This window comes from Siphateles boraxobius, unplaced genomic scaffold (assembly GCF_051911475.1).
Source record: "Siphateles boraxobius isolate OS27281-9 unplaced genomic scaffold, OSU_SipBor_1 16, whole genome shotgun sequence".
NCBI classification, from domain to species: Eukaryota; Metazoa; Chordata; class Actinopteri; order Cypriniformes; family Leuciscidae; genus Siphateles; species Siphateles boraxobius.
The window spans coordinates 17865840-17893555 of record NW_027508766.1 but is presented as its reverse complement, the minus strand read 5'-3'; the positions used below and the strand labels follow the sequence as shown (position 1 = coordinate 17893555).

The window sequence follows — 27716 nt, the reverse complement described above, 5'->3', positions numbered from 1 at the left end:
TGAACTTTTCTCACATTGATGCTGCTCCGAAAAGATCTCAAGTAGCCTGAACTTTGTCTTACAGCTGCTCTCTCCAGATGTATTTTTTCTATAGTGCTATGAAGAGAGTGAAGTTTGTCCTTAGCTGCAGACAGTTGTTCGGCAGCCATTCTGTCAGCAGAGGAAAATGATCTCCTGAGTGCCTGCAACTCCAGACTGAGAGAATCCAGCTGCTCTTGAGTCTGGCTCTCCTCGGCTTTCATCTAGAAAAACAACAAACTATTACATACATAGATGCTTAAAGCAATATCCAAAGTAAAATACTTACAAAGTTAAAAGTTTAGGTCAATTGTGGATCTATAAATCACTCATAGCTGACTGAAAATAATGCATTTCTTTAAAGTCACTGGTAACTATAAACTCTCATTCAGTTGTCCATAGGGTCGAAGAGTAAAAAAAACGTTTCTTGCTAAGGTTCCCTATGTAAGACTGGAAACACTGGAATAGCTGGAAGAGAGGGCAAATTCAACTCATTCAACTCAAGAAAATTCCCATTGTTAGCAAATGGTTCCATGTAAATCAACTTCTGCCCCCAGTAAGTCTGCCCCCAAAGTGAACTCATGTTTACATTTGAAAAGAGGTTTCTGCCTTGGTCTGTCTATATAATGAAATTAAACTAGAGGTTGAATTAAACGATTCGCGCACACTTAATGGTGCACAGATATCATTAAAACCTTTTTCATTTAAAGAGTCAGATGAATTTACGAGTTAATACATATGAGAAAATGTATTTCATTTAATCAAATTATTACTTTGCCACACGGAAAGACAGTAACGCGCAGAGACCTTCACCCACCGATTCACTGACCTTCACCCACTGACCCACCCACCCTTTAGGCCGATTGAGTCGGGCTTACACCTAACATTACATTTTGATTAAAGCTCTGAAAGTATCTCAATCATCACAACTTTGGTAATATATTTAACAGCATTTTATTGTTAGGAAAGTTTCTCTTTCAAACATTTGTTCGGTATCTCACAATGAAACGCCTTGGGAAAATGGATCTGCTATGCTGGTGCTACTAACATGAGTGAAGTACAATCAGCTACTTCGAAGAGATTCATGACTGAACTATGCATTTAATCTCAAAACTGAGCAAAACAGAACAAAATCAAGAAGGTGGCAAACAAATTTAACAAAAGAGGTTTCAAATGTTGAATATGTAAATCAATCTCATTCTGGCACCTGTTTATCTTGTTCTTCTAATTCAGCAAGCAGACGGTCCCTATCGGTTTCGGTCTCCTCTAAACGCTTCAGCATCAAGTACTGCTGCTCATGAGCATCTTCCAGCTCCTCCCTCAACCTGTGGAGCTCCGCTTCCTCACCACACTTCTCTGCTGCCTGCTGGAATCAAACAGAGGGAGATAAGCATCACTTCATACGAAGACATTATACTGGAGTATGTGTGCTATCATCTGATTGATGATATTTCAAATAATGATGAATTGAATGCTCACCTGAGTCTGGTATCTGTCTTGGTACTTCCTGAGTCTCTCTCTGAGCAAACCCATTTCTCCAGCGAGTCTGTCCTGGCAACGCTGGGCCTCGTGTCTATCTCTCTGAGCTGCAGATACTGCACGATGCACCTCCTGTATTAGCTCTATGAATTTCTTGTTCACTAGTTCCCCGAGGTCTTCAAAGCTGCAACTGGATGGGATAACAAAGACATTTCACAATCTGTTGGACACATCTGTAGCCACACAGTTCAATTATTTTAATTGGCTAAAACACATAATAAGAATCTATCATACCTTAGCTCCTCTTGTCCTGTAGCTATGGCTCTTGACAGCTCTCCTAAATGTTTAGCCACATTCTCAGGGCGAAGCAGCTCATCCTTAACCTGCTCTAAATCACCATAAAGAGCATCCACCTCCTCCTTAAGACGGTCTCTCTCCTCCTGTGAAATAAATTTCAGCCAGGGATTCAGAGATGTGAGTTTTACTGGAGGCTGAATGATTCTCATACATCATCAAGCAGCAGAATGTACAGTACACTTTTACAGGCAGTGAGAAGGTTTTTAATGAGGTGAGGTTTTTAAACTGCACTTCAGTTATCCATCCTTTGGTCTTTCCGAGAATTTTCCCATGCTTATAAAGGGATAGGTTTGACTGAACTTTATTATTCTGGTATAAGGTCTGATGTGCAGTAACACACCTGAAGTGTGTTGACCTGTTGCAGAAGCTCCGTGTTCTCGAGCTCTCTGTCGGCAGCCATGTGCATCTGTGCCAAAGCATTCTCTTTTGTCTGTCTTTCTTTCTGCAGCTCCGCCTGCAGTGCTGCGTGCTCCTTCTGTAAATGTGGAAGGCAAGAAAACTTAAATGTTAAAATTTCAAAGGATAATTCATTTAAAAACTTCACTACAAGTATATTATATCCCGATGTCATTTAAAGCCATTTGTGTGAGGAACAACTTTTAGTTATTCACTCTTCCACATATTCAAATCTAGTACATTACTGTTCAAAGGTTTTGGGGTGTTGGGGTATTTTTTTTAATAAAAATGAATGGTAACACTTTACAATAAGGTTTCATTTGTTAACATTAATTAATGCATTAACTAACATGAACTAACCATGAGAAATACATTTGTTACTGTATTTGTTAATCTTTGTTAATGTTAGTTAATAAAAATACAGCTGTTCATTGTTTGTTCATGTCACTTAACAGTGCATTAATAACATTTCACAATATTGCTGTTTATGGTATTTTTGAACAATTAAAAACAGCCTTGGTGAGCATAAGAGACCAAGATACATTAAAAATTTTCAGCAAACTTTTGAATGGTAGTGTATTTAAGGAGCAAGCTGTGCTTCCAAAACGAATGCAAATCATTTTTGCTGATAATACACATGAAAGAATGTAAATATGTGACATCCAGCTTGTTGTTGAAGTATATTTCAAGAAGATAAGGACATATCAAGAATATTTGAAGTATAGTGCACAAGTTGTTTAAATTGAGAGCTGCTCCTTTTTGGAGGTTGATTGGCACTAATCACTAATCACTTTCTTTTTATGGAAAAGGGCAAAGTGAATATTAAACCAAACATTTTGTGAAATGAAAAGAAAAAAGGTTTGGAGCAACAATTTTTATTTTCAGGTGAACTATTCCTTTAAAAAAAACGATTCTATTATGTCAAGTCAAGTCATCCTCATTTATATAGCGCTTTTAACAATGTAGATGCAGAGATACACATATAATTTAAGGTTAACAGAGATTGGTTTAGTTTTATAGTGGTTCTTGAAAAAGTTTTTTCCAGCTAAAATTAGTTTTGATTGATTCACTTCCGTCTAAATGATCATTTGTTATTAAATTATATATTAAATTAATTATCGCTAAGACGACACCGTTCTCTCTAAACAGACTTTAAACGTGAACCTGTGATAGACGCTGATGGCGTTCACATGCGCATTAAGAATTGATTCTATAGTTATGTGCGTTTGAATATATGTGCGCAGGTTTGTAATTCCTTACAAACCATGCCTAAACAAACTACTTGTCTATAAATTTTTATGCAGAATTTTATTTTATCTTATCACTTTGGGTAGGTACGCGAACCGAAAAATTCCACAACGCTTTATCTGTAGAGTGGTATAGGGATCCTCCATAGGGAGAGGCTATGGATAATTATGTAGAAATCTAAGAAGAGATTTCCTACTTGACTGAGTCGACGCAGTCTGCCCAGCTCCTCCTTCAGTTGCGTGGCCTCAGCATCTCTCTCCTGCAGTTGTGTCTCCAGCTCTGCCTCAAATTCACTGACCTGACGCTGAGCCTGCTTCAGCTCTTCGTTCTCCTTCCTCAGATCCTCCAACTCCTGCTGCTGATGCTGCAGCTCCTGTTACACAACAAACAATATGATAATGTTGAGTTGACATATTATTACAGAGTGGTGTATTAAGATCAGAATCAGACTCCAACCTCATGTGCGCTTTCAGCACTCAGAGCATCTTTCTCCAGCTGTGTGCAATGAAGCTCCTTCTCAGATAGTAGGTGCTGCAGAGTATCTTTCTCCCTCTGCAAAAGTCTGCAATCTGACTGGGCTCTTCGTGTCTGTTCCTTCATCCCCTGCAGATACTCCTGGAGACCTGAGATGATGCCCTCCAGGTCACGCTTGAGTACTTCATTGGCAGCTATCTGACCTAAATGAGTGGAGATTGTTTCTTCTTACTTATTTTAATTTAAATATATTGTATTCATAATGGATCCAACGACATTATCCAATAAAGGAAAAAAAAAACATTCTAAAAAGCTCCTCACCATCAGTAAGCTGTTGCTCTAGTTCTTTGATCTCCTGCGTTTCCTTGTGGATGCGCGTGATCATATCATCCAGCCTGCCCTCCAGTTCCTGGTGCTTTCTGCTCATGATGGCCAGCAGCTGTGTCTTTTTGGACAACTGAGCTTTCACATGGGCCTGAAGAAGAGATGGCAGAGAGTAAGTGCAAAATCCGTAGAAACACAAATACAACACAAGTGATACATATGATGTCAGTTTAATGTTGAACAACTTTATTTTTAGTGTTTTTTAATTTGTTTTTATTAAGGGACCATAACATCAGAGATCTAAGGCCAGTTTACACCAAGGACGAAAACTATAAAAATAACTATAATGTTTTAATAATCATTCTAATTCTATGAGAAAATTGAAGTCCACACCCCAACAATAATGACACAAAGGAATGATATCAATGGAATCACTTTCAGATTTTTTTTTAACTGATAAAGGGAGAAAAAAAACACTGACATCAAATCATCCAATCCATCCTGCTTTAAGGAGCTCAAGCATTGAAGGTGGCAGACAACTGCAGTGCGTACTAATAATAAACATAACGTTATCATGTGTTGTAGTGGACGCTAATATAGTTATTGTTATAGTTATCGTTCTTGACGTAAACGGGCATATGTGGACTCATTTGACATGGACCAGTAAACAGCCATCCAGCAACCACCTGAACACCTTAGCAACTGCATAGCAACACCCAGGAAACCACCCTAGCATCCTGGAGGACTTTCATTGGGAAACACGCACAATTGTACAAATGTAGACCTACTAGGTTTCATCATTAATGCATTTAAAACTGATCTAGACTGATAAATGATTTACAGTCTTTTCAAATCAATCAGATACAAATCTCAGAACATAACCAAAAAAAGACAAAGACCCCGCATCCCAATTCACATTCACTGAAAAATAAATGAGCTTAGAACTTTTTCAAATTGCTCTAAAATTTCTCAGTTAATTACAAAATTGGCAAGAACACATTGTAGTTATTGTTATAGTTGTGGTTCTCATAGGGGACACTTAATATTCTCATTGAGGACACTTAATATTCAACAATATTATTTATTTGACTGCACTGACACTTTTAGATGAGAACTGAACTGAGCTGGATGATGACATCAATCACTGTTTTTTGCAGAACTGCGTTAGATGAAATGAACTAATGTATAACTGACTGACTTTTACAACGGAACTGAATCAACACTGAACTGACATCAGCTGAACAATGACGGTTTTATTTTTAAAGCTGCCCCCCCCCACTCTACGTAAAGTGATTTGAGTGCAGAGAAAAGCGTAAACATATACATGTAATGAATTATTATTAATAAATATTTTTTTACAGTGTACTATTGTGGAAAGTATGCAAAATTGGGAAGAAGGGACAGTCGTGGGCTGCTCTCTTGAGTAGTTACTTATTATGAATAAGCCTCTAAAAAAAAGTATGTTCTATATAGCATGAATGTGTGTAGTATTGATAATAAAGTGTCCCTCGGATGCCCACTTCAGAAACTCGCCGGAAGTAGTAGGTCATCCGGGTACATTTTGTGATTCTTTTATGAGTACTGTGAATTCGGACATACTTCTTTTGTCATATACTACAATATTGTAGGGTTTGGGAAGTATGCAATTTTGGATGCAGCTTTGGACTTTTTGTCCAAATTTGTTATTTGTTGTCATTTGTTACTTCTCCACCCATACACTTCTTCTTCCCTTCCAACAATTATCTCAAAGTGATAATGAAACACTTTTATTAAGCATTATTTTACACATAATATATTGTTCAAAGCCAGTTTGTTTTAAAACTTTGAACCAACCTTATTTATAAATAAATATACCAAAGGTATTTATTTTTATCTAATGGTTTGTTCATAGTAGTAAACAATGTACATTGTTGTTATGCCAACTGTTCTCAAATCTAATGTAAGCCATTTAAAATATGCAATCTAGCAAACCCTGTTGACATAATGATTTAGCATTTTCCTTTTTAAAAACACGGAAAATATATTCCATATACATTCAAACTTACACATTCACGAAGCATGTTTTGATCAACTTTAAAAAATGAAATAATGTCCTTATTGTTGGGTACCAATAATCATTTCAACAAACAAAATCAAGAGTCCCAAATTGCAACACTATGACAGCAGCCTCCCATGAGCCCCAGTAGGGTATTTACTTACTAAAGCGTTGTGGCTGCCATCTCTTCACTTTCTGTCTCTATATATCCATTTTTCTCCTGTTGCTGCCCCAGAAGGGGAAAGAAAGAGAACATTTCTTCTCTTTTAGCTCCGCTATTCTAAACTTCAGAGCTTTTGTCCACATTTAACTATCATTAAAAGTAGCCCTCTCCTCGAGACTTCATTCTCCCCCTCCTCTATACCCCTGTGCTTTTTCCACCCTCCTCTCTACTCTCTTTGAATCAACACAGGAAACTTTCTGCCTCAGCCAATCAGTGCCCTGGTCTGGGGCCGGGTGGGAGTAAGGAACCTCTTTGGCTCCACCCACAGCATAAACAGATTTCCCATAGGACAGAAGTTCTCTCTTCTTTCTTAAAGAGGCAGACGCCTCATTTTATACGACTTGATGCTGAGAATTATGGGTTAGTGATGATTAATTCCATAGAGATCTTCATCTTATTATTGTCGCCTTTGTTGTTAGGGTGGTACCACAACACATAAGTGATTGAGACACACTTTCGACTACATCTTTTGTATGACAAACATTTTCTTTAACAGAAAACAGGAAGACATGAATTTTGTTGTTATATAAAATAAATAGACTGAGGATTTCAGATCCGAATGAAACATCTGAAGACTTCAGATGCTTGCGGTGAAAACAGAATTTACATAGACATAGTATACATAAATTAAATAAATTAATAAAAAAAAAATTGTTTCATTAATAACTTTGATTGTTTTAAAGCTGCTTTGAAATCTGTATTGTAAAATGCACTATATAAATAAATGTGACTTGACTTGACTTGACAATATAACAGACACCCATGAAAATTATTTTGTGGCATTTGCAGATGTTGTTGAAGACATAGTGTGAACCTTTAAGAGTAATCACACATGGGTATAAACAGTACCATGTTGTAGAAATGTGTAACCATTGTTCTTGGTTAAAAAAAATGTTCTTGCATATATCCTTTAACATTTTATTGTATAAACTATAATAACTGTATGATACAATATGTGTTCTAAGCTTATTCTCAACCAGGGGAAAACAGCAAATAGATAAAGCTGTAACGGCATTTCAGCTTAATTATATTTTTATGCTTTAAGTTGTCTGCCAACCATTCACAGTCAACATTTAAAAAAAATGTTAGCAATTGTTGCAGAAAAATGAAAGTTTTGTAAAAATGTAAAAGTCTTTACTGTTTACTGTACAATTCAACTTAAAAGAGACTTAAAAAAATACTAACATGCAAAAGTTTGGGTCAGTGTATTTTTACATTACAATATTGTTTTACTGTATGTGAAAAGGTTTGATGTTCTCTTACGAGAGCTTCTCTCGTATTGGGTAAGTTTAGCTTACGCTACGGGAAAGATTCATCTTCTCGAGATACTGAAGCCAAAAAAATTATCCTTAATTTTTTATTCCTTGTCAACGCAGTGCAGCAGCTAGCAGACCTAGAGCAGGCCATCTCGCGTGCTCATTGGCTGCCCTGCCGCAACTGCTGCAGCCTACCAGTGAGCCCGGCGTGACGTCACGCCCAATGAAGGGCGCCCGCGCCTTCATAGCGTCACAGCCCGCCAGAATGGGCGTGGCTTAGTGTATAAAAGTAGGGGCTGTAGGCTGATTTTTCGTCTCTTCAGCGAGCTCTTCGCATCGCTGGATTTGAGAGAAGCCACCGCCGCCGTCGAACAGAGAACAGCCAGCTTAGGACAGCGCTGAGGAAGCCGGCCGTCTTCGCCACCTTCAGCCATCCGTGCGAGCTATGCTATCCGGCGACGTATCCTTTTTGCCTTGCAAAAAAAAAAAACAATTCTATAAGAGCAGCGAGCGTCTTTTTCAAGATGCCTCTCACTTTCTGCGGCTCGTGTAGAGCCCCCACTCAGTGCCGGAGACCGCCACCTGATCTGCGCTCTCTGGCTGGGCCTGGAACACGCAGAGCTCGCCCTCGAGTCCGGGGGCTGCGAACTCTGTGAGGAGCTTCGGCTGTCGACCCTGCGGGCTCGACTCAAGGCGTTTAACACCGCAGCAGTCACTCCGCCCTCTGTGGGACCGCGCAGGAAGAAGCGCAGTTCCCTGAGACAGCCGGAACCTGTGGCCACAGCGACGCGCTCGCCGGAGAACCTCCCTCGAGCCTCGCCTACGCCTTCTCCGCCTCTCCTCACTGACGCGCAGCTGCCGCTTACGAGCCTCACTTCCGTCGCATCGGAGGATGAGGCCGAGGAACACGCCACGAAAGACTGCTGCTCCATCCTGGCATCGGACTGCGAGGAATGGTTGTTTCATTCCGCCACATCGTCGATCCAGGAATCTACCCGTACCCGCACTGGAGCTGATGCGGAACTGATGCGCCTGCTGACACAGGCTGTTGACCGTCTCGGGCTCGAGTGATCGCTGCCAGAGGAGCCCGCGCCGAACAGGCTCGACGGCTGTTTCCTTCAGAGTCGCCGCCGCCATACAGCTTCAGCAACTAGGCCCGCTCCATTCCTGCCGGAACTTCATGCGGAGCTGACGAAGTCGTGGAGTACACCTTTTTCTTCAAGACTTCAGTCACAGGCCACCGCGTCGCTCTCCCAAGTGGACGGCGCCGCCGAGAAAGGGTACACGGCTCCCTGTGGAGCCCCTGTGGAAGAGGCGGTCGCAGTCGCATCCCGTCTAAAGCCTGCAGAGCCACGTCCGCCTTGGTCGGCCGCGCTTATGCCGCCTCCGGCCAGGCCGCGTCTGCCCTACACTCAATGGCTGTGCTTCAGATCCTGCAAGCCGACCTCCTCCGTGAGTGGGATGAGAAGGGCCGGGATCCAGCTGCGGTTACGGATCTGAGAAGTGCGACGGATCTCTCTCTCCGTGCCACCAAAGCCGCAGCCCAAGCCATCGGACGAGCCATGGCCGCGTTAACTGTGACAGAGAGGCACCTCTGGTTAACGCTCGCGGATATGAGGGAATCTGAGCGAGCCACCTTCCTGAACGCGCCGCTCTCCCCCACTGGTCTCTTCGGCCCAGCAGTGACAGGATCGTTGACCGCTTCTCTGAGGTGCAGAAGACCACGCAGGCCATGAACCTCTTCCTGCCGCGACGCTCGTGTTCCGCCACAGGCCGCTCTCGCGAGAGACAGAGCCAGCCGCCCGTGCGAACCAGCACCCAGCGTCCAGCACGGCCTCAGCCTCAGCCTTCGCAGTGACGCCAGGGCGGCCGCCCTAGATCGCGCTCAGACAGCCGTCACATAAGCACTCCGAATCCCGTGTCACTCACAGAGCACACTCTCAAAAAGCGCAGAAAAGCCGCTCGAGTGTTGAATGTAAGAAATGTGTCCACAGGTCTGTGCCCACTATCTGCCCGCTCTGTTACACGATCAAAAAAGCAGGTTATGAATGTAAGTCTCGTGCCCGCCAGAGAGCGCTCACGCTTGCTAACACAAACCTCCCCCCGGGCCCCGTCCGCGCGTCTAAGTGTTATCACAAAACGCAGGGCATTAATAAAACGCTCCCCATCCAGTATGATCGGGGCATCAGATACAGTTGTAAGTCTCGTGCCCGCGTACATGCGCTCACGCTTACAGAAAGCTTTTCCGCCCGGTGCGCTGCTCGCGCGTCAAAGTGTGGTAAAAGTATGTCCCCCATCCCTTATGATTGTGACATCTCACATAAGTCAGCCGAAACTGTCAGCGAGCAGCCATTGCCCAGAACCGAGAGCGCGCGCCACGCTTTTGGCTCCGGTTCAGTTTCACAAGCCCGCAAATGGCGGTGGTCTGAACCCGGAGGCCATTCGCCCCCTAGCGGCTCACATAGCTGCGTGGGAAACTATCCCAGGGATTTCAGAATGGGTATTGAGCACAATAAAGCAGGGCTATACACTTCAATTCATTCGCTGTCCCCCGCGCTTTCAAGCCCGGACCGCGACGATAGTGAATGCGGAAGTAGCACACCTACTTCACGCAGAAATAGCAAAGCTGCTGTGCAAAGGGGCTATAGAAAAGGTACCGCCTTCTGTGAACGAGTCAGGCTTTTACAGCCGATATTTTCTCGTACCCAAGAAGGACGGAGCCTTCAAACCTATCCTAGATTTGAGACATTTGAACAAAGTACTTGCGAAAAGACCGTTCAAAATGCTTACGACCAGAAAAATCCTTGCGCACGTTCGCCCGAGGGATTGGTTTATTTCTAAAGATCTGAAGGATGCCTATTTTCAGATTCAGATAGTACCCCGTCACAGGCGATTTTTGAGATTCGCCTTCGACGGTCAGGTATATCAATACACCGTCCTGCCGTTCGGCCTGTCCCTTTACATTTGTCCCTTCACAAAGTACATTTACGAAGAGCATGGACGCGGCGCTCGCCCCCCTGAGAAGTCAGGGGCTGCGAATAATGAACTATCTGGACGATTGGCTGATACTGGCATAGTCAGAGACAGAACTGCTATCTCACAGAACAGTGCTTCTCAGTCATCTGGAAAGCTTGGGTGTCACGGTCAACTGGACCAAGAGCTCATTACTGCCCAGCCAGTCAATTTCCTTTTTAGGAATAGAACTGGACTCGGTGACAATGAGGGCTCGTTTATCGACACAGCGGGCGCGCCGTGTTCGCCACCTAGCCGCGTCTTTCCAGAAGGGCAGCTTTCTCCCTTTGAAAACTTTTCAGAGGATGTTGGGCTGTATGGCATCAGCTGCAGCGGTGCTTCAGTTGGGCTTACTGCGCATGCGCCCGCTCCAACGCTGGTTCAATACTCGCGTGTCCCGCCGAGCCTGGGTGTCTGGCGGCCAGAAAATCAGAGTGACTCAGACCTGCATAGCGGCTCTGCAGCCCTGGTTAGTGGGCGACTGGGACCAGCAGGGAATAATGACGGGAACCATCTCTTATCGGAAAGTCATCTCGACAGACGCGTCCAACTCAGGTTGGGGCTCGCTGTTCGAGGGCAGACCGGTCTTTGGCCAGTGGTCAGACCAGGAGAAGGGTTTTCACATAAACTGTCTGGAGATGATAGCGGTCGAGAACGCACTGAAATGCTTCCTCCCGTTCATACAGGACCAGCATGTTCTTGTCCGCTCGGACAACATGTCTGTGGTATCCTATGTAAACCATCAGGGCGGTGTCAGATCCAGAAATCTCTGCAATCTGACGAAACGCCTCCTTATTTGGTCTCAGATGCACCTGCGCTCGCTGAGGGCGGCGCATGTGCCTGGCCACTTGAACGACGGCCCAGACAAACTGTCCAGGGACAATGTTCCCCCAGGGGAATGGTCCCTGCACCCCCAAATGGTCCAGAAACTGTGGCGCCTATTCGGCAGAGCGGAAGTCGACCTATTTGCGTCAAAAGACAACGCTCAATGCCCGACGTTCTTCTCGAAGGACGAGGACACGCTGGCCCAGGGTTGGCCCACTGATCTATATAATGACTGGATAGCTCATGACATTCTAAACTGCCATCAGGCAGTGAAGCCACCGGAAGTGTTTGAGCGGCCATCTTACGATTCCCTACCAGCAGAGGGCTCCAACGCCCGTTATACAGAGATTGGTAGGCCCGACGGCACTTTTAAGATGAACCGCTGAGCAGCATACAAGTGTAAAACGATGTTTACAAAAGGATGTCGAAAAACTGCCACAGGTTGTAATTCAAGCCCTATAAGTAGTTATTTATATGCACAATTGTCGCTATGCTCTTGTTGTTTTCTCCGAGGCAAGAGTAAGTTAACAGTAATGCTGCTGCTTCTTTAACAAGCAGCGATAAAACAGTCAACAGTAGCCTATAAGAAACATCAGAGCAGCAATAATCACAATTAGTGTCCAATAGCGACACCATTTAATAGCTTAAAAAGAGCTTTGTGCAGAGTCCATTTATCATTACATTAACCCATACAATTTGTATTCTGCATTTCCTGAACATGTACTTGCTAAGCAAACACTTTATATGAACAAACTACTAATCTATAAAACACAATCGGCCTTCCGACCTCATTGAAGGCGGTGAGAGAGTGCGCGGGCGCGCGCGGCCGGGGCTCTCTTTCTCTGCTCGTTCTTATGCGCCCTGTCCACTGATCTAAATAATTCGTTGTTACGACGACTTTGCTCTCTTGTTTTAATAAAGCGTGGACACGTTGAACTAATTCCCTCCCTCGTTTTGATTTAACGAATGACAACGTGGCCACAATATAGTAAAACGAGGGAACACATTAGTATAACGTGCTGAGGTATTATTAATTTGTGGCCACTAAACAATATTCACAAAAATATAGGTCTTTAGCATTCACTATATAATTAATAGTATCAAACTGTTTTTCTTACCTGTGAAGATAGCTCTTCAGTGAAGGCCGACTAGTGTGTTCTCATACAGCTTTTTATTACTTTTGCAAAGAAATTGCCGTTTTTTAATAAGCTGGAAAAAATTCCGACTTTAAACAAATACCCATTTAAATGCTTAGGATGTTTGCGTTGTGAGAATGTACAGGGATACTTTAGATTTAAAAACTGTCTCTCGTTAGGCAATGTTTTTTCTGTCAAATCATAAAAATTCCTATTGATTCAATAGAACACGTGAGCTCACTAGGGAATACCAATATGGCGGCGCGGTGACTTCACTGTTTATGACGTCATGAGCTATCCAGTCATTCTATATAGATCAGTGTTTTGGCCCAGCCTCCAGCTATATGCTCTCTCTCCGGTCTCTCTGTTGCCACAGGTGATCAAGAGAATCAGGGAAACGGGGCACTCGGTGCTCCTCATAGCCCCGCGTTGGGAGAATCAGATTTGGTTCCCGGAACTAGCATGGCTGTCACATACAGCTCCGTGGCCGACTCCGTTGAGGGCAGATCTCCTCTCTCAGGCTCGCGGCACGATCTGGCATCCCCATCCAGAGCGCTGGTCTCTGCATGCATGGTTGATCAACGGGTACTCGTTGCCCTGCCAGAAGGAGTGATGAACACGATCACGCAGTCTAGATCCCCTTCCACGAGAAGGCTCTACGCGTCTAAATGGTCAGTGTTCTCTTGATGGTGCACCGACAGAGGTCTGGACCCGCGGACATGCGGGGTGGCGCATCTGCTCACCTTCCTACAAGAGCTGCTGGATAAGGGAAGATCCCCATCCACGCTCAAAGTATACGTGGTGGCCGTGGCAGCGTTCGCAGAATCGACACACGGCCTGTCACTGGGAAGACACAAGTTGGTCATCCGCTTCCTTAGAGGAGCTAGAAGGATGAATCTGCCGCGCCCCCCGTCGGTTCCCATGTGGGATCTTTCGTTGGTCCTCGAGGCCCTGAAAGCTTTTCCATTTGAACCACTAGACTCCGTGGGGTTGAAACATCTATCACTGAAAACCGTCTTTCTGACTGCACTGTCGTCAGTAAAACGTGTGGGGGACCTATCAGCGCGTCATGTCTTGAGTTCGGGCCGAATGACTCTATCCTCAGACCTAGACATGGCTATGTTCCTAAAGTGATGGGCACTCCATTCAGAGTGCAAGTTATTTCATTATCAGCTCTCCCAGCATCTGACAGCGAAAGTGATGTAAATCTCCTCTGCCCTGTCAGAGCGCTGAGGGTTTACATTACGCGCTCCACCTCCTTCAAGCTTCGGCACAGCTATTTGTTTCGTTTGGTGGGCGCACCAAGGGTCTCGCCTCCTCGAAACAGAGCCTGTCCAGATGGATAGTGGACGCTATAGCAGCCGCTTATGCGTCGAAAGGTTGCAATGCCCTATGGGCATCAGGGCTCATTCCACGAGAGGCGTGGCCTCTTCGTGGGCATGGTCCAGTGGAATTTCTATCCATTACATATGTGTAGTGGCGGGCTGGAGCTCCCCGTCTACCTTTGTCAGGTTTTATAACCTAGAAGTTCCTGCCTTGCAGGCTAAACTGTTTCCAGTTTGAAGGAGAGGTGTATTCTGCCCAGATCTCACATGACTCAGCTCTCCTGGTTGAGCTGCACTAAGTAGGGTATGTGCCATGTGCCTATACAGACCGGCGCGCTGCTCTGTATTTCCTACGTGTGCTTATGTACAAGTGATGGCCCGCGTGGCTGGCCACCTTATTTTTCACTTATGGGGTTCCCCTGAAAGTTCGGGGTCTCATGGTGGATGCTTGGCGCGCACGGCATTGACAAAGTGTTCCCGTAGCGTAAGCTAAACTTACGCAATACGAGAGAACCTCTCGTAAGAGAACGATACTCAGTTACTAACGTAACTTCGGTTCTCTCTAGAGAGGGAACGAGTATTGCGCAACCGGCCGTGCTCGCGCCACGGGCGACTTGGCTTCAGTCGACGAAAAACAAGAGAATTCAGCCTACATCCCCTACTTTTATACGCTAAGCAACGCCCCTTCTGGCGGGCTGTGATGCTATGAAGGCGCATGCGCCCTTCATTGGGCGTGACGTCACGCCAGGCTCACTGGTAGGCTGCAACAGTTGCCGCAGGGCAGCCAATGAGCAAGCGAGATGGCCTGCTCTAGGTCTGCTAGCTGCTGCACTGCGTTGACAAGGAATACAAAATTAAGGATAATTTTTTGGGCTTCAGTATCTCGAGAAGATAAATCTTTCCCGTAGCGTAAGCTAAACTTACACAATACTCGTTCCCTCTCTAGAGAGAACCGAGGTTACGTTAGTAAACCGAGTATCGTTTTATGTCAAATTTTTTTAAATGATTAATTTATGTATGTTGCATTATTTTAGTGTTGTGTATTTTACCCAGATGGTTTGTCTTTAAGTAACACTGTTCTGTGTATTTTTATTTATTAGCCATGGATTACAGAATGGCCATATTAAATGAATTTTGGTTATTAATTTGGCCTTTTATTTTAAACATCTGTATTGTTATGGGGGTTTACCTTAAGCAATTTTATGTAGTTAAAGTAGATTGGTATATTAAAGTTGTGATGCAACGGAAGAAGCAACTGATCTTTTCTTCTGTATTGTAACATATTTGAGTGTAAAAGATTATCGAAAAAAAAAAAATACAGTGGGGACTTTGTTCAATGTATTGGTTGTTGATTGGATTTTGGGATGTGGTAGAAGTCTGAGAGAAGTCTGTTGTTTTTATTGGACTGTCATGTTATGACATTTTGATTAAACATTTAGAGAAGAGAAGAAGAAACTTATGCATGTATGAATTGTTCAAAATAAGATTTATAACATGCATTTAGAAATTAGATAGGGTGAATTTTCATTTCATACCGACTTTATATCGGTTCATGATACGTTTATGAACTGTAAAATATGCATATTTCCGGCAACCACAACTGCTAGTTTTATACTGTAAATTTAACAGGATGTTTTATAGTGTTCAGTAAGGCTAATGAATTGCATTAACTTCTAGAAGAATTTTTTGTAATTATTATTATTATGAATACATTTATTTACAGAACATTGGTGTCTGTTTTTTGCCTCTGTGTTATGACAACAATAATCCGCAAGAAGTTGCACATAACAGAGATTTTACCATAATTAAGGGGGTTTTACTCACTCTGCAGCACATTGTCACAACAACATTACTTAACTACGGTAAAATCACTGTAATTATTGCTTTAGCATCATAAGGTTGTATAAGCATAAGTGTTACTGACATGTCTGGGGTCACTAGGATCCAGGCTGTGCAGTAGATTCTGCAGCTGGTCCATTTCATTCTGGGTTTGATTCCTATCAGCATTTAGTGCGTCCAGCTGCCTATCCACAGACTCCATCTCTCCTCTTAGCTCTCCCAGCCTCTGTATCCTCCTTTGAAGCTCTTGCCTGCACTGCTCCTTCTCAGCTTCACAGATCTATGTGCAAATTAACATAGATAAATTAAATAATTTTAAAAATTCTGATATATGAATGGGGACTCCAGTGGCCATCAAGTTTGGCTTAAAACAGAGAAAAAATTCTCAAGGAGACCTGCAATTGGTGTTTTAAAAACTTTAAAGGGGAACATCTCACCCGTCTCTGAGAAACTGTCTCCTCCAGCTGCCGGAGCTCCACACTGGCTCTAAGGATCTGCTGCTCTCTCATCTCAATTTCTGGAAGTAGTTGCTGTAATCGCACCTCAGCTAAAAACAAAACAAAAAACAAAAACAAAACAAAAACAGATGCATTAGGAAACTGCAGAGGTGTGGATCTTACAGTGGTCCCATAAAAACGGGAAAATGTCATGCATAATTAGTTTGCTGATGCCCCTTGGTTTGATTATTTTTGGGGGCCACTGTTCAACAGTCAACAGTCATTTCAGTTTTATTTGAGGGTAATATTGTACATAGAGTATGCACAAGCAAAGCGATTGTATGCAACTTAGTCCCAAACCAGAGCAGCATTGCTGGTAATAAGAATAAAAAAAACTACAGATTGTTACAAGTAAAGCTAGTAAAAAATGAATAGCATGTGTAATATACAATTAATTTTACTTTATATAACTATTTAGACCCTTTAGTATAATGTGAATACACAGTGCCCTTGAAGCTTTGTACCTCTGAGCTGCGCATGTCTGGACATGTCATGTTCTCTGGGGTAGTCTGTCTCTGTCAGGTCCGCTGAGGCTGGCTGATGCTGGTCTCGTGCACCAAAGAGGATGTTCCTCTTCTGACAAGACTTTCCTATGTAGGGACTCTCGATAGAAAGTATCTCTACCTCCACCTCCTGAACAACATAGAGAATGATGCCTCTAAAAATTTTTATAATCCTATCATACAAAAACGAATAAAGCAAAGACAATTTGAGCTTTTGTATTGCAAAATGTAATCATCAAAGCTTAAATGAAATGTCACCTATGAATTAATCAGAATGCAACTAACTGTTAAAGACTCGCACTAAAATCATAAAAAAAAAAAAAAAAAAAAATATATATATATATATATATATATATATATATATATATATATATATAATTTTCTTAAAAGTGGAACTGAATGAAGTAAAACTTCATGCATTACATATTGGATGGATAAAGACAAGTCGCACTATCGTTCAAAAGTTTGGGGTCAGTAAGATAGTTGTTTTAATTAAATTTATACTTTTTATTTAAATTAATAACTTTATTTAGAAAAGATGCATCAAATTCATCAAAAGTGATAGTAAAGACATTTAATGTTACAAAATATTTTTTTGAGCATTAATAGCTAGATATAGGCAGCCTCACTTTCAGCACAGCTCGGGCTCTGGAACCAAACTCCTGGGTTGAAGGATGGATGGTGTTAAGTAGGAATACTGACAAGTCCCCAACTTGACACTTGTTTTGAGTTTTTTTCCTGTCCAGAATGTCTTTATCTCCCACCTCTGTAGGAGTGATTCCTTCATCTCGAAATAAGATTGGAGACATGGAGACCTAGTTGGCCCTGTTCAAAGCCTGTATTGCGGAAGCAATTGGCTGGGAGGTGTCTATCGTGTCGGCAACCGAAGAATACGTTGGCGAACACCAGCGGTGAGGGAGGCCATCAGGTGGAAAAAGGAGGCCTTTTGGGTGCGGTTAACCTGTGGGTCTCCTGATTCTGCCAACAGGTATTGGCAGGCTAGAAGGACCACAGCTGCAGTTGTCATTGAAGCTAAAACTTGGAAATGGGAAAAGCTCGGACAAGCCATGGAGAAGAACTTTTGGTCGACTACAAAGAGGTTCTGGCAAACCATCAAGCGGCTTAGGCAGGGAAAGCATGGGCCTGGATCCTGAGATACTGAAGGCCCTGGATGAATTCGGGCTGTCTTGGCTGACACGCCTGTTCAATATCTCATGGGAATCCAGGACAGTGACTGGCGATTGGGTGTGGTGGTTCCCTTTTTTTCTGTATTGTGGGAGTGCACTTTGAGAGCATGGGGTACCAGGCATTGTATGCCATCCAATCCCTATACAACCTTGTGAAAGCTGCATTTGCATTCTCTGCAGTGTGTCAAGAATGTTCCCAATGAGCGCTGGTCTCCGCCAGGGCTGTCCCTTGTCACGATCCTGTTTGTGATTTTCATGAAGAGGTTCTCAAGGGGCAGCAGGGGGCAGAGGGTGTCCAGTTTAGGGGGCTTAGGGTGCTGCTCTTTGCGGATGATGTTGTCTTGATGGCCTCATCGGGCTGTCACCTTCAGTGCTTCCTTGTGCTGTTTGCAGCTGAGTGTGCAGCGGTGGGAATGAGGGTCATCACCTCCAAATCCAAGGCCATGATTCTCAGCCAACAATGGACTGCCCACATCGGGTAGGGAGTGATTTGCTTCCCCAAGTGGAGGACATCAAGAATCAATGGGTCTTGTTCACGAGTGAGAGGTAGGAGATGTAGGTCAGAGCATGAGATCGGGTCATTATACTGGACCGTCGTGGTGAAGAGAGAGCTGAGCATGAGAGCAAAGCTCTCGATTTATCAGTCAATCTATGTTCCAACCCTCACCTATGGTCATGAGCTTTGGCTAGAGACAGAAAGAATGAGCTCACAGATACAGATTGCAGTTGTGGCCAAAACGATTTTTCTCTGCAGAGTGTCTGGGCTGACCCTGAGAGACAGGGTGTGAAGAAGAGCCGCTGCTCCTCCGCGTTGAATGGAGCCAGTTGAGGAGGTTCGAGTATCTAGTCAGGATGCCTCCTGGACACCTTGCGGTGGAGGTATTGCGGAAAAGGACGTATGGGCAGCCTGCTTAGCCTGCTGCCACTACAACTCAGTCCCAGACAAGTGGAGAGGAATGGATGGATGGATAAATGTAGTATAGACTTCTTTCAAAAACTCAATCCCAAACTTTTGAACGGTAGTGTACATTTATCAATTTCAAAAACTATAATTAGTCCCTTTTTATCGAAATAAATCACAATGAATGATCTACTTATATCCTCAAGTCATTATAAAAACTAAACAAAACCAAAACTTACAGGGTCTGGATAAAATGGAAGAGGTTCAAACTTGACATCTATTTTGTGAAAAGCCAACTCTTGCTCGAGCTCATAGTGTTTTTGACAGGCCTGGGTCAACTCCACTGTTTTCTTCTTCAGCTGAGTAATGAAGAAGAGGTAATTTAAACAAAACGAAAAAATACGTCATCAGCCACATATCACTACAAACCTTTTAGCTCAGAATGAAAGTACACATATCTTAAAGATATGTGTACTACAAAACTGTTACACTCATGGAAATGCACAGAGCAATGAATGATAATTGAAGATATCCATTAATACAGAATGCACACATGCAGAAACATGCTAAAGAACATTGCAATGCCATACCATCAACATCACTCTTTAAAGTGAGAACCTGAGAGGACAGGAGAACACAACATTGACATCATTCCTTAATTGGTAGGGCACATAAGGTAAAATACATTTAAGTACCTGACAGAGGGAATCCAGCAGAGGAGCATGAGATGGAAGCTGAGATTGAAGGAATGAAGAAGGAATGAAGAGAAGAAACAGTAGAAGACATACAGATAGTTTACATAAGAGCACAAGAGTGAAAGATAAATAAAATCAATAGGGAAGGGAAAGTTAAAAGGGATAGCATTAGAGCCAGTTCTGCAATGAACTGGCCTCAAGTGGTCACTGGTCTCAAGTAGACTTCTAGCAGATACAGATCATCAAAAAGTTGATTTCAGTAATTCCATTCAAAAAGTGAATTTTGGATATTATATTCATTCATTACACACAGACTGATATATTTCAAGCAGGGGTGGAACGGTACATGTATTTGTATTGAACCGAATCGGTACAGGCGTCACGGTTCGGTGCACGAATTTACACGTAGAATACACGGTATAAAAATAAATAAAACTCTAAATAGCGATAAAATTCGCTCAATTCGCGTTTGGTCTGAACGCAGCATAATGAACAGACTGCGATGTCAATATTGCAATGCTGAACTGTGTGTGTACGCGCGCGAGAGAGGGTGAGGCGCGGGCGCGATCGAACTGTGTATGTGTTTGTGTGTGTGTGTGTGTGTGTGTGAGTGTCTGAGAGAGAGAGAGAGAGAGAGAGAGAGAGAGAGAGAGAGAGAGAGAGAGAGAGAGAGAGACGCAGGCGTGATCGAACAGTGGAAACAAAAACATTTGGTCACCCAACCAAAATCACACGCACGCACACACGCACACACACATGCATACACACACACACAGTTTTACTCTTAAATTACACATTCTACATTGATTAAAACAAGAAAATCAAATGTGGTTTTTAATGGTAGCCTAGTATTATTTTATACAGAAATCAATTATTTATAATTCAGATGAGAATTAAGAATTAAGAATATAATTCAGAATTTAAAATTAAGAAAAACAAATATATTGATCTGAAATATGGCAAATTAATTTTAAATTCATTCAAACATACCAAACATATCGCAAGGTCTTTGTCTTTTTATTAATTTAATTAATAAACTAATTAAATTATATAAAACTATTGTCAGTGCAATACAAATAAACTGGTTCTATGCCTTTATGAGGTAGGAACCGAACTCCTATGAGGTATGAACCGAACCGTGACTTCTGTGTACCATTCCACCCCTAATTACAAGTGTTCATTCCTTTTAATTTTGATGATTATAACTGACAACTTATGAAAACCCCAAAATCAGTATCTCAGAAAATTAGAATATTGAGAAAAGGTTCAATATTGAAGACACCTGGTGCCACATTCTAATCAGCTAATTAACTCAAAACACCTGCAAAGGCCTTTAAATGGTCTCTTAGTCTAGTTCTGTAGGCTACACAATCATGGGGAGACTGCTGACTTGACAGCTGTCCAAAAGATGACGACTGAAATCTTGCACAAGGAGGGCAAGACACAAAAGGTCATTGCTAAAGAGTCTGGCTGTTTACAGAGCTCTGTGTCCAAGCACATAAATAGAGAGGCGAAGGGAAGGAAAATATGTGGTACAAAAAAGTGTTCAAGCAATAGGGATAACCGCACCCTGGAGAGGATTGTGAAACAAAACCCATTAAAAATGTGGGGGAGATTCACAAAGAAGCGTCTCGCCTGGGCCAAAGATAAAAAGGACTGGACTACTGCTGAGTGGTCCAAAGTTATGTTCTCTGATGGAAATAAATTTTGCATTTCCTTTAGAAATGTCCCAGAGTCTTGAGGAAGAGAGGAGAGGCACAGAATCCACGTTACTTGTTGCACGTTGTATCCCTGTTCTTAATTGGCCAGCAACTCGCCTGAACTTAGACCTTAACCCTATAGAAAATCTATAGGGTATTGTGAAGAGGAAGATGCGATAGCTGAAGGCCACTATCAGGCTCTCATAACACCTGAGCAGTGCCACAGACTGATCGACTCCATGCCACGCCGCATTGCTGCAGTAATTCAGGCAAAAGGGTCCCCAACTAAGTATTGGGTGCTGTACATGCTCATACTTTTCAGTTGGCCAACATTTCTAAAAATCCTTTTTTTGTATTGGCCTTAAAGGAACACGCCGACTTTTTTGGACTTTAGCTTATTCACCATATCCCCCAGAGTTAGATAAGTCCATACATACTTTTTTCATCTCCGTGCGTGCTGTAACTCTGTTTGACGCACCCACCACTAGCCTAGCTTAGCACAAAGACTGGATGTAAATGGCTACAGCTAGCATTATAATCCCAATAAGTGACAAAATAACGCAAACATTTTCCTATTTACATGTTGTGATTTGTATAGTCACAGAGTGTACAAATAACAAGGTCATATGAGACACAGACATCTTTTAACCGTATAAATACTAGGAACTATATTCTCAGAAGGCGAAGCACTGCTACTTGGGCGGAGTGATAACCGCAGCACCTGAGAGGCGCACCGTTGTTCTCATAGGTTCACTCAACGCTGCGTACCTTAAGACGCAGTGGGAACGCCCTCCGGGTGTGCCGATTGTCTGAAGCCCTTATAGAATCACGCCAATACATTGGCTGATGGCGCGGGCGCCGCCCTGACGCTCCTGCGTCATCATATTATATTAGCGCGCGCCATATGCTCCTCAGATTTCTCTGCCTTCACGAATTGGCCATCTTAGTCCTTTGATTTCGTTTTTTCTGAGCCCGTATATTCGGATTATCCCCAGCTTCTTCATCTGCTTTCTTCATCTGCACTTCAGCGACTGCGATTAGTGGAACTCTGTTCTCCTTGCGGTGAAGTGCCATGGAGTTTCGTTGTTGCGCCCCGCCATGTGTTAACTTTATTGCGAACGACGACACGCACAGTAAGGGTGTCAAGTGTTTGGGTTTTTCGCATGCGCGCAAGGCTGTTTTATGCTAAATGTAAATTCTGTGACAACCTCCTTCTCAAAACCCTCCGCTCTCGGCTCGCGGTTTTTGAGAAGGAGTCATTCGTTCCCCCCCGTTGCGCTCCCGAGGCTGCCGAGGCCTCGTTGGAATCCGAAACTTGGGCCTCAGATGTAGAGCTCGAGGATATATAGTACAAACAGACGGGCCAGGCCCTCCCTTTCTCTCCCTCCCTCTCCCGAGCACGTACGCGGTGTTAGGCAAGTCGAGTTTTCTCATGATAATTTATGCCCCAGCCCGAGAGCACGCAAGTCGGCTTCTGACGCTCTCTCGCCTAGAGGCCAGGAGGCGCGGCCTACTGCGGCCTACACGGAGCTTATCGACGTCCTTTCGCGCGCTACTGAAAAGCTTTCCATCGACCATCGACTGGCCAGATGAGCCCCGCGAGTCACAATCATCTAAACTTGACGAAAGATTTTTAAGTGGCCCTAATTCTAGGCCTGAGCGGAGAGAGCTGCCCTTTTTCACCGATCTGCATCACGAGACCTCCAGATCCTGGAAGCAGCCTTTCTCCGCGCGCCTAACGAACGCGGCAACCGCTGACTTCACCAACCTCGTTGGTTCTGTGGAGCAGGGCTATTCCGCTATTCCAGCGGTCGAGGACACCCTAGCTGTCTGCTTGTCTGCTCCATCGTGGATATCTCGCCCCCTCCTTCCCTCTAAACCGAGCAGGACTATTTCGCCCTTATCGGAAAGTCCTACATGGCAGCTGGTCAGGCAGGCATGGCCCTACACACTATCAAGTCAAGTCAAGTCATCCTCATTTATAAAGCGCTTTTAACAATGTAGATTGTTTCAAAGCAGCTTTAAAGAGATAAACATATAATTTAAGGTAACAGAGATTGGTTTGGTTTTATAGTCTTTCTTGAAAAATGTTTTTTCCAGCTAAAGTTAGTTTTGATTGATTCACTTCCGTCTAAATGATCATTTGTTATTAAATTAGGGGCCGCTAGCCAGGCTGCGGTAAAACCTCGGGATAAACAAAGACACTAAAATTAGCGTAGATGCCATTCTTCTTATGATGTAACGAGTACATCAGGATTTAAGGGAAGTGTTCCCAGTTCTGAATTATAGAAGTCTATAGAGTGTTATGTGAATGCTAGGTCAAAGAGATGTGTTTTTAGTCTAGCTTTGAACTGACAGACTGTGTCTGCTTCCCGGACAATGTTAGGAAGATTGTTCCAAAGTTTTGGTGCTAAATAGGAAAAGGATCTACCGCCAGCAGTCGATTTAGATATTCTAGGTATTATCAACTGGCCAGAACTTTGAGATCGCAATAGACGTGAAGGACTATAATGCGTTAAGAGCTCGCTCAAGTACTGGGGAGCTAAACCATTTAGTGCTTTGTGAGTAATCAGCAATATTTTAAAATTTATACGATGTTTAACAGGGAGCCAATGCAGTGTTGACAGAACCGGGCTAATATGGTCATACTTCCTGGTTCTGGTGAGTGAACAGCAGCGGTCCTAGTACTGAGTCTTGTGGTACGCCATACTGAACTTGTGATCGATAAGACATCTCTTCCTTTACTGCTACAAACTGATAGCGGTCAGATAAATATGATTTAAACCATGCTAATGCAATTCCACTAATGCCAACATAGTTTTCTAGTCTATTTAAGAGAATGTTGTGGTCAATGGTGTCAAATGCAGCACTAAGATCAAGTAACACTAATAGAGAGATACAACCACGATCGGATGATAAGAGCAAATTATTTGTGACTATAATGAGAGCTGTCTCAGTGCTATGGTGCGGTCTAAATCCTGACTGGAAATCCTCGCAGATACCATTTCTTTCAAGAAAGGAACACAGTTGTGAGGATACTGCCTTTTCTAGTATCTTTGACAGAAAAGGTAGATTTGAGATCGGCCTGTAATTGACTAATTCTGTAGGATCAAGTTGCGTTTTTTTAACAAGCGGTTTAATCATAGCCAGCTTAAAGGTTTTTGGTACGTATCCTAGAGACAAAGACGAATTAATGATGTTAAGAAGAGGATCTATGACTTCTGGAAGCATCTCTTTCAGAAGTTTAGTCGGTAACTATGGCCATCCTCCAAGCCTACCAGGCAGATGTTTTAAGAGAAATGGATGAGGGAACGGGGATCACACCGGAAGCTGTCAAGGAGCTTCGCAAAGCCACGGATCTGGCCTTAAGGGCCACCAAGCATACTGCACGCGCTATTGGGCGTTCTATGGCGGGGGCGATTGCTGCAGAGCGCCACCTATGGCTCAATCTCACGGAAATCCGTGATAAAGAGAAGGTTTACCTCTTAGACGCCCCAGTGTCTCAATCTGGTCTGTTTGGGGAGGTGGTCAACACTGTGGTTGAAAAATTTCGGCCCGCAAAATCACAGTCAGCTGCCCTCAGGCAATTTATGCCCAGGAGGGCTAGAGAATCCTCCAACCCCTCCCCATCTCAACCCAGAGAACGTTCTTCTCATAGGCCGGATTTTGCCACTAGGAGAAGTGACTCGGCTCATCCCCCGCCCGCTACGGTCTGGGGAGCCCGCGGTCGCCCGTTTCCCCGCCAGCGGCCCCATAAGCGTTTGGAGCTGAAGCGGTCTAACAAACCCTTCACCCCAGCCTCCTCGAATCGTTCCTGACCCACAGGTCAGACAAAGGAGAGCCTACACACTTCAGTTCTGTCGCCCCCCCCCTTGCTTCAACGGGGTCTGTCCAACTGTAGTCAACAGCACCTCAGAGGCTTCTGTTCTACAGCGGGAGATTTCGTCCCTTCTCCTCAAGGGAGCTATATAAGAGGTTACTCCGAAGGAAGTTGAGCGAGGCTTCTTCAGCCGCTACTTCTTGGTCCCGAAAAAGGGCGGAGGTCTGCGACCGATACTAGACCTGCGCCGGCTGAATTTCTCTCTTTACAAAGGGAAATTCAAGATGTTGACGCTAAAAGCTATCATATCTCAGATTCGGGCAGGGGACTGGTTCGTGACAGTAGACCTGAAGGATGCATATTTTCATATTCAGGTTGTACAGCGACACAGGAGGTTCCTCAGGTTCGCCTTTGGAGAAAAAGCATACCAGTACAGGGTCCTCCCCTTTGGTCTCGCTCTAGCACCGAGAACGTTTACAAAGTGTATGGATGCTTGTCTGGCCCCGTTGAGGCTCCAGGGCATCCGTGCATACTCAATTACCTGGACCATTGGCTCCTTTTGGCCAACTCCATGGAATTAGTGAATCACCACAGGGACATTGTCCTTCGTCACATTCAGTCTCTCGGCCTGAGGTTGAACACAGAGTGAGAGTGAAGAGTGTTCTGGCCCCAGCTCTATGCACAGTCTTCTTAGGGGTGCGCCTGGTTTCCGTTCTGATGCAGACCTGTTTGGCTCCTGCCCGGATTTCCAGTCTTCTGACATGTTTGGCCCGCTTCACGCTCGGCCGTCATGTTTCTGTGGGCACTTGTCGCAGGCTGCTGGGTCTCATTGCCGCAGCATCCCCCGTGCTCCCCCTAGGGTTGCTCCACATGAGACCGTTTCTGTGGTGGATGAAACTCTCAGTTTTCTCAGTTGTCTACAGGACCGGCTTTTCACCTGTTGAAGGTGTCGCGCAGTTGCTTCCGCGCGCAATATTTATACGGTAAAAAGATGTCTGTGTCTCATATGACCTTGTTATTTGTACACTCTGTGACTATACAAATTACAACATGTAAATAGGTTTCATGTTGTGATTTGTGTAGTCACAGAGTAAATTTTGGGAACTATATTCTCAGAAGGCGAAGCACTGCTACTTGGGCGGAGTGATAACCGTAGCACCTGAGAGACGCACCGTGCTGAGGAGCAGAGAGTCCGCTCAGAGTTGGAGTAATAGAGTCAGCAATTACTAGATAGTAAAACCATTAGTTTACAATAATGGGTGTTCGCTGTATTGTAAAGAGCTGCGACAATAAACAGGAGAGAACAGGTATAACCATCATGTTTCAAAGAATTCCAATCAAAAACGCTGACCTGATGAATCAGGTCAGGCTACTTGCTCTGGATATCGATCCAAACACACCTAAAGAGATCATCAAGGACCATCGTGTTTGCTCAGTACATTTCACTGAGGACCATTCCATTTGAGAAAATGGAATTTACCACACGGACCATGAAACGTGTGCTGAAGGATACAGCCATCCCATTGATAGCACAGACGGGACAAAGTGGATCACCTGTGGCTGCGGTAAGTGCTCCGTTATGTTTTTAGATGACTAGCCTACTGTAACAGTGCCATTAGCTAGATCTAATGTAACGTTACTGACACTATTATATGAATAAGGTGGTAACTACTATTGCAGTTGTTCCCGGGCTCCATGTATCCCCTGTAATGTTAGTATTGTGTTGTCAACAACGCACTCTATCGCCCCAGTAACAAATGAGCGGAGCTAGAGGTAAACTTAGTCACGTTGGTTTTGTTGACGTTAGAAACAACGGTGTGTCTCTCAGGTGCTGCGGTTATCACTCCGCCCAAGTAGCAGTGCTTCGCCTTCTGAGAATATAGTTCCCAATTATACGGTTAAAAGATGTCTGTGTCTCATATGACCTTGTTATTTGTACACTCTGTGACTATACAAATCACAACATGTAAATAGGAAAATGTTTGTGTTATTTTGTCACTTATTGGGATTAGCATGCTAGCTGTAGCCATTTACATCCAGTCTTTGTGCTAAGCTAGGCTAGCAGTGGGTGCGTCAAACAGCTTTACAGCACGCACGGAGATGAAAAAGGTATGTATGGACTTATCTAACTAAAAGTCCAAAAAAGTCGGCGTGTGCCTTTAAGTAATAGTCTAATTTTCGGAGATACTGAATTTGGGAATTTAATTAGTTGTCAGTTTTAATCATCATAATTAAATGAAATAAAAATTTGAAATATATCAGTCTGTGTGTAATGAATGAATATAATATCCAAATTTCACTTTTTGAATGGAATTATTGAAATAAATCAACTCTTTGATGATATTCTAATTATATGACCAGCACTTGTATATGAAGTCAATTCTACTCAAATTTACCTGCGTCTAAGCAGATTAACCACAATTGTAGATCATCACATTAGCAATGCATTTGGTCCACTAACGTTTG

At 43.5% G+C, this 27716-nt stretch overlaps 1 protein-coding gene across 4 annotated transcripts in view; it reads right to left on the bottom strand.

Annotated features, from left to right (window-relative positions):
• Positions 1–27716, bottom strand: part of cntrl (centriolin) — a 70946-nt gene that overhangs the window by 24085 nt on the left and 19145 nt on the right. For 3 of the 4 annotated variants that reach the window (XM_077231876.1, XM_077231873.1, XM_077231875.1), the window contains 12 exons: positions 19275–19394; positions 16909–17077; positions 16385–16494; positions 16033–16227; positions 4294–4447; positions 3955–4175; positions 3695–3871; positions 2195–2329; positions 1792–1937; positions 1498–1687; positions 1226–1384; positions 63–242 (listed from right to left, as the gene is read on the bottom strand). In XM_077231876.1, the coding sequence (XP_077087991.1) occupies positions 63–242; positions 1226–1384; positions 1498–1687; positions 1792–1937; positions 2195–2329; positions 3695–3871; positions 3955–4175; positions 4294–4447; positions 16033–16227; positions 16385–16494; positions 16909–17077; positions 19275–19394 (1956 nt within the window). The remainder of the gene's footprint in view (positions 1–62; positions 243–1225; positions 1385–1497; positions 1688–1791; positions 1938–2194; positions 2330–3694; positions 3872–3954; positions 4176–4293; positions 4448–16032; positions 16228–16384; positions 16495–16908; positions 17078–19274; positions 19395–27716) is intronic. The other variant, XM_077231874.1, reaches the window with a different exon arrangement.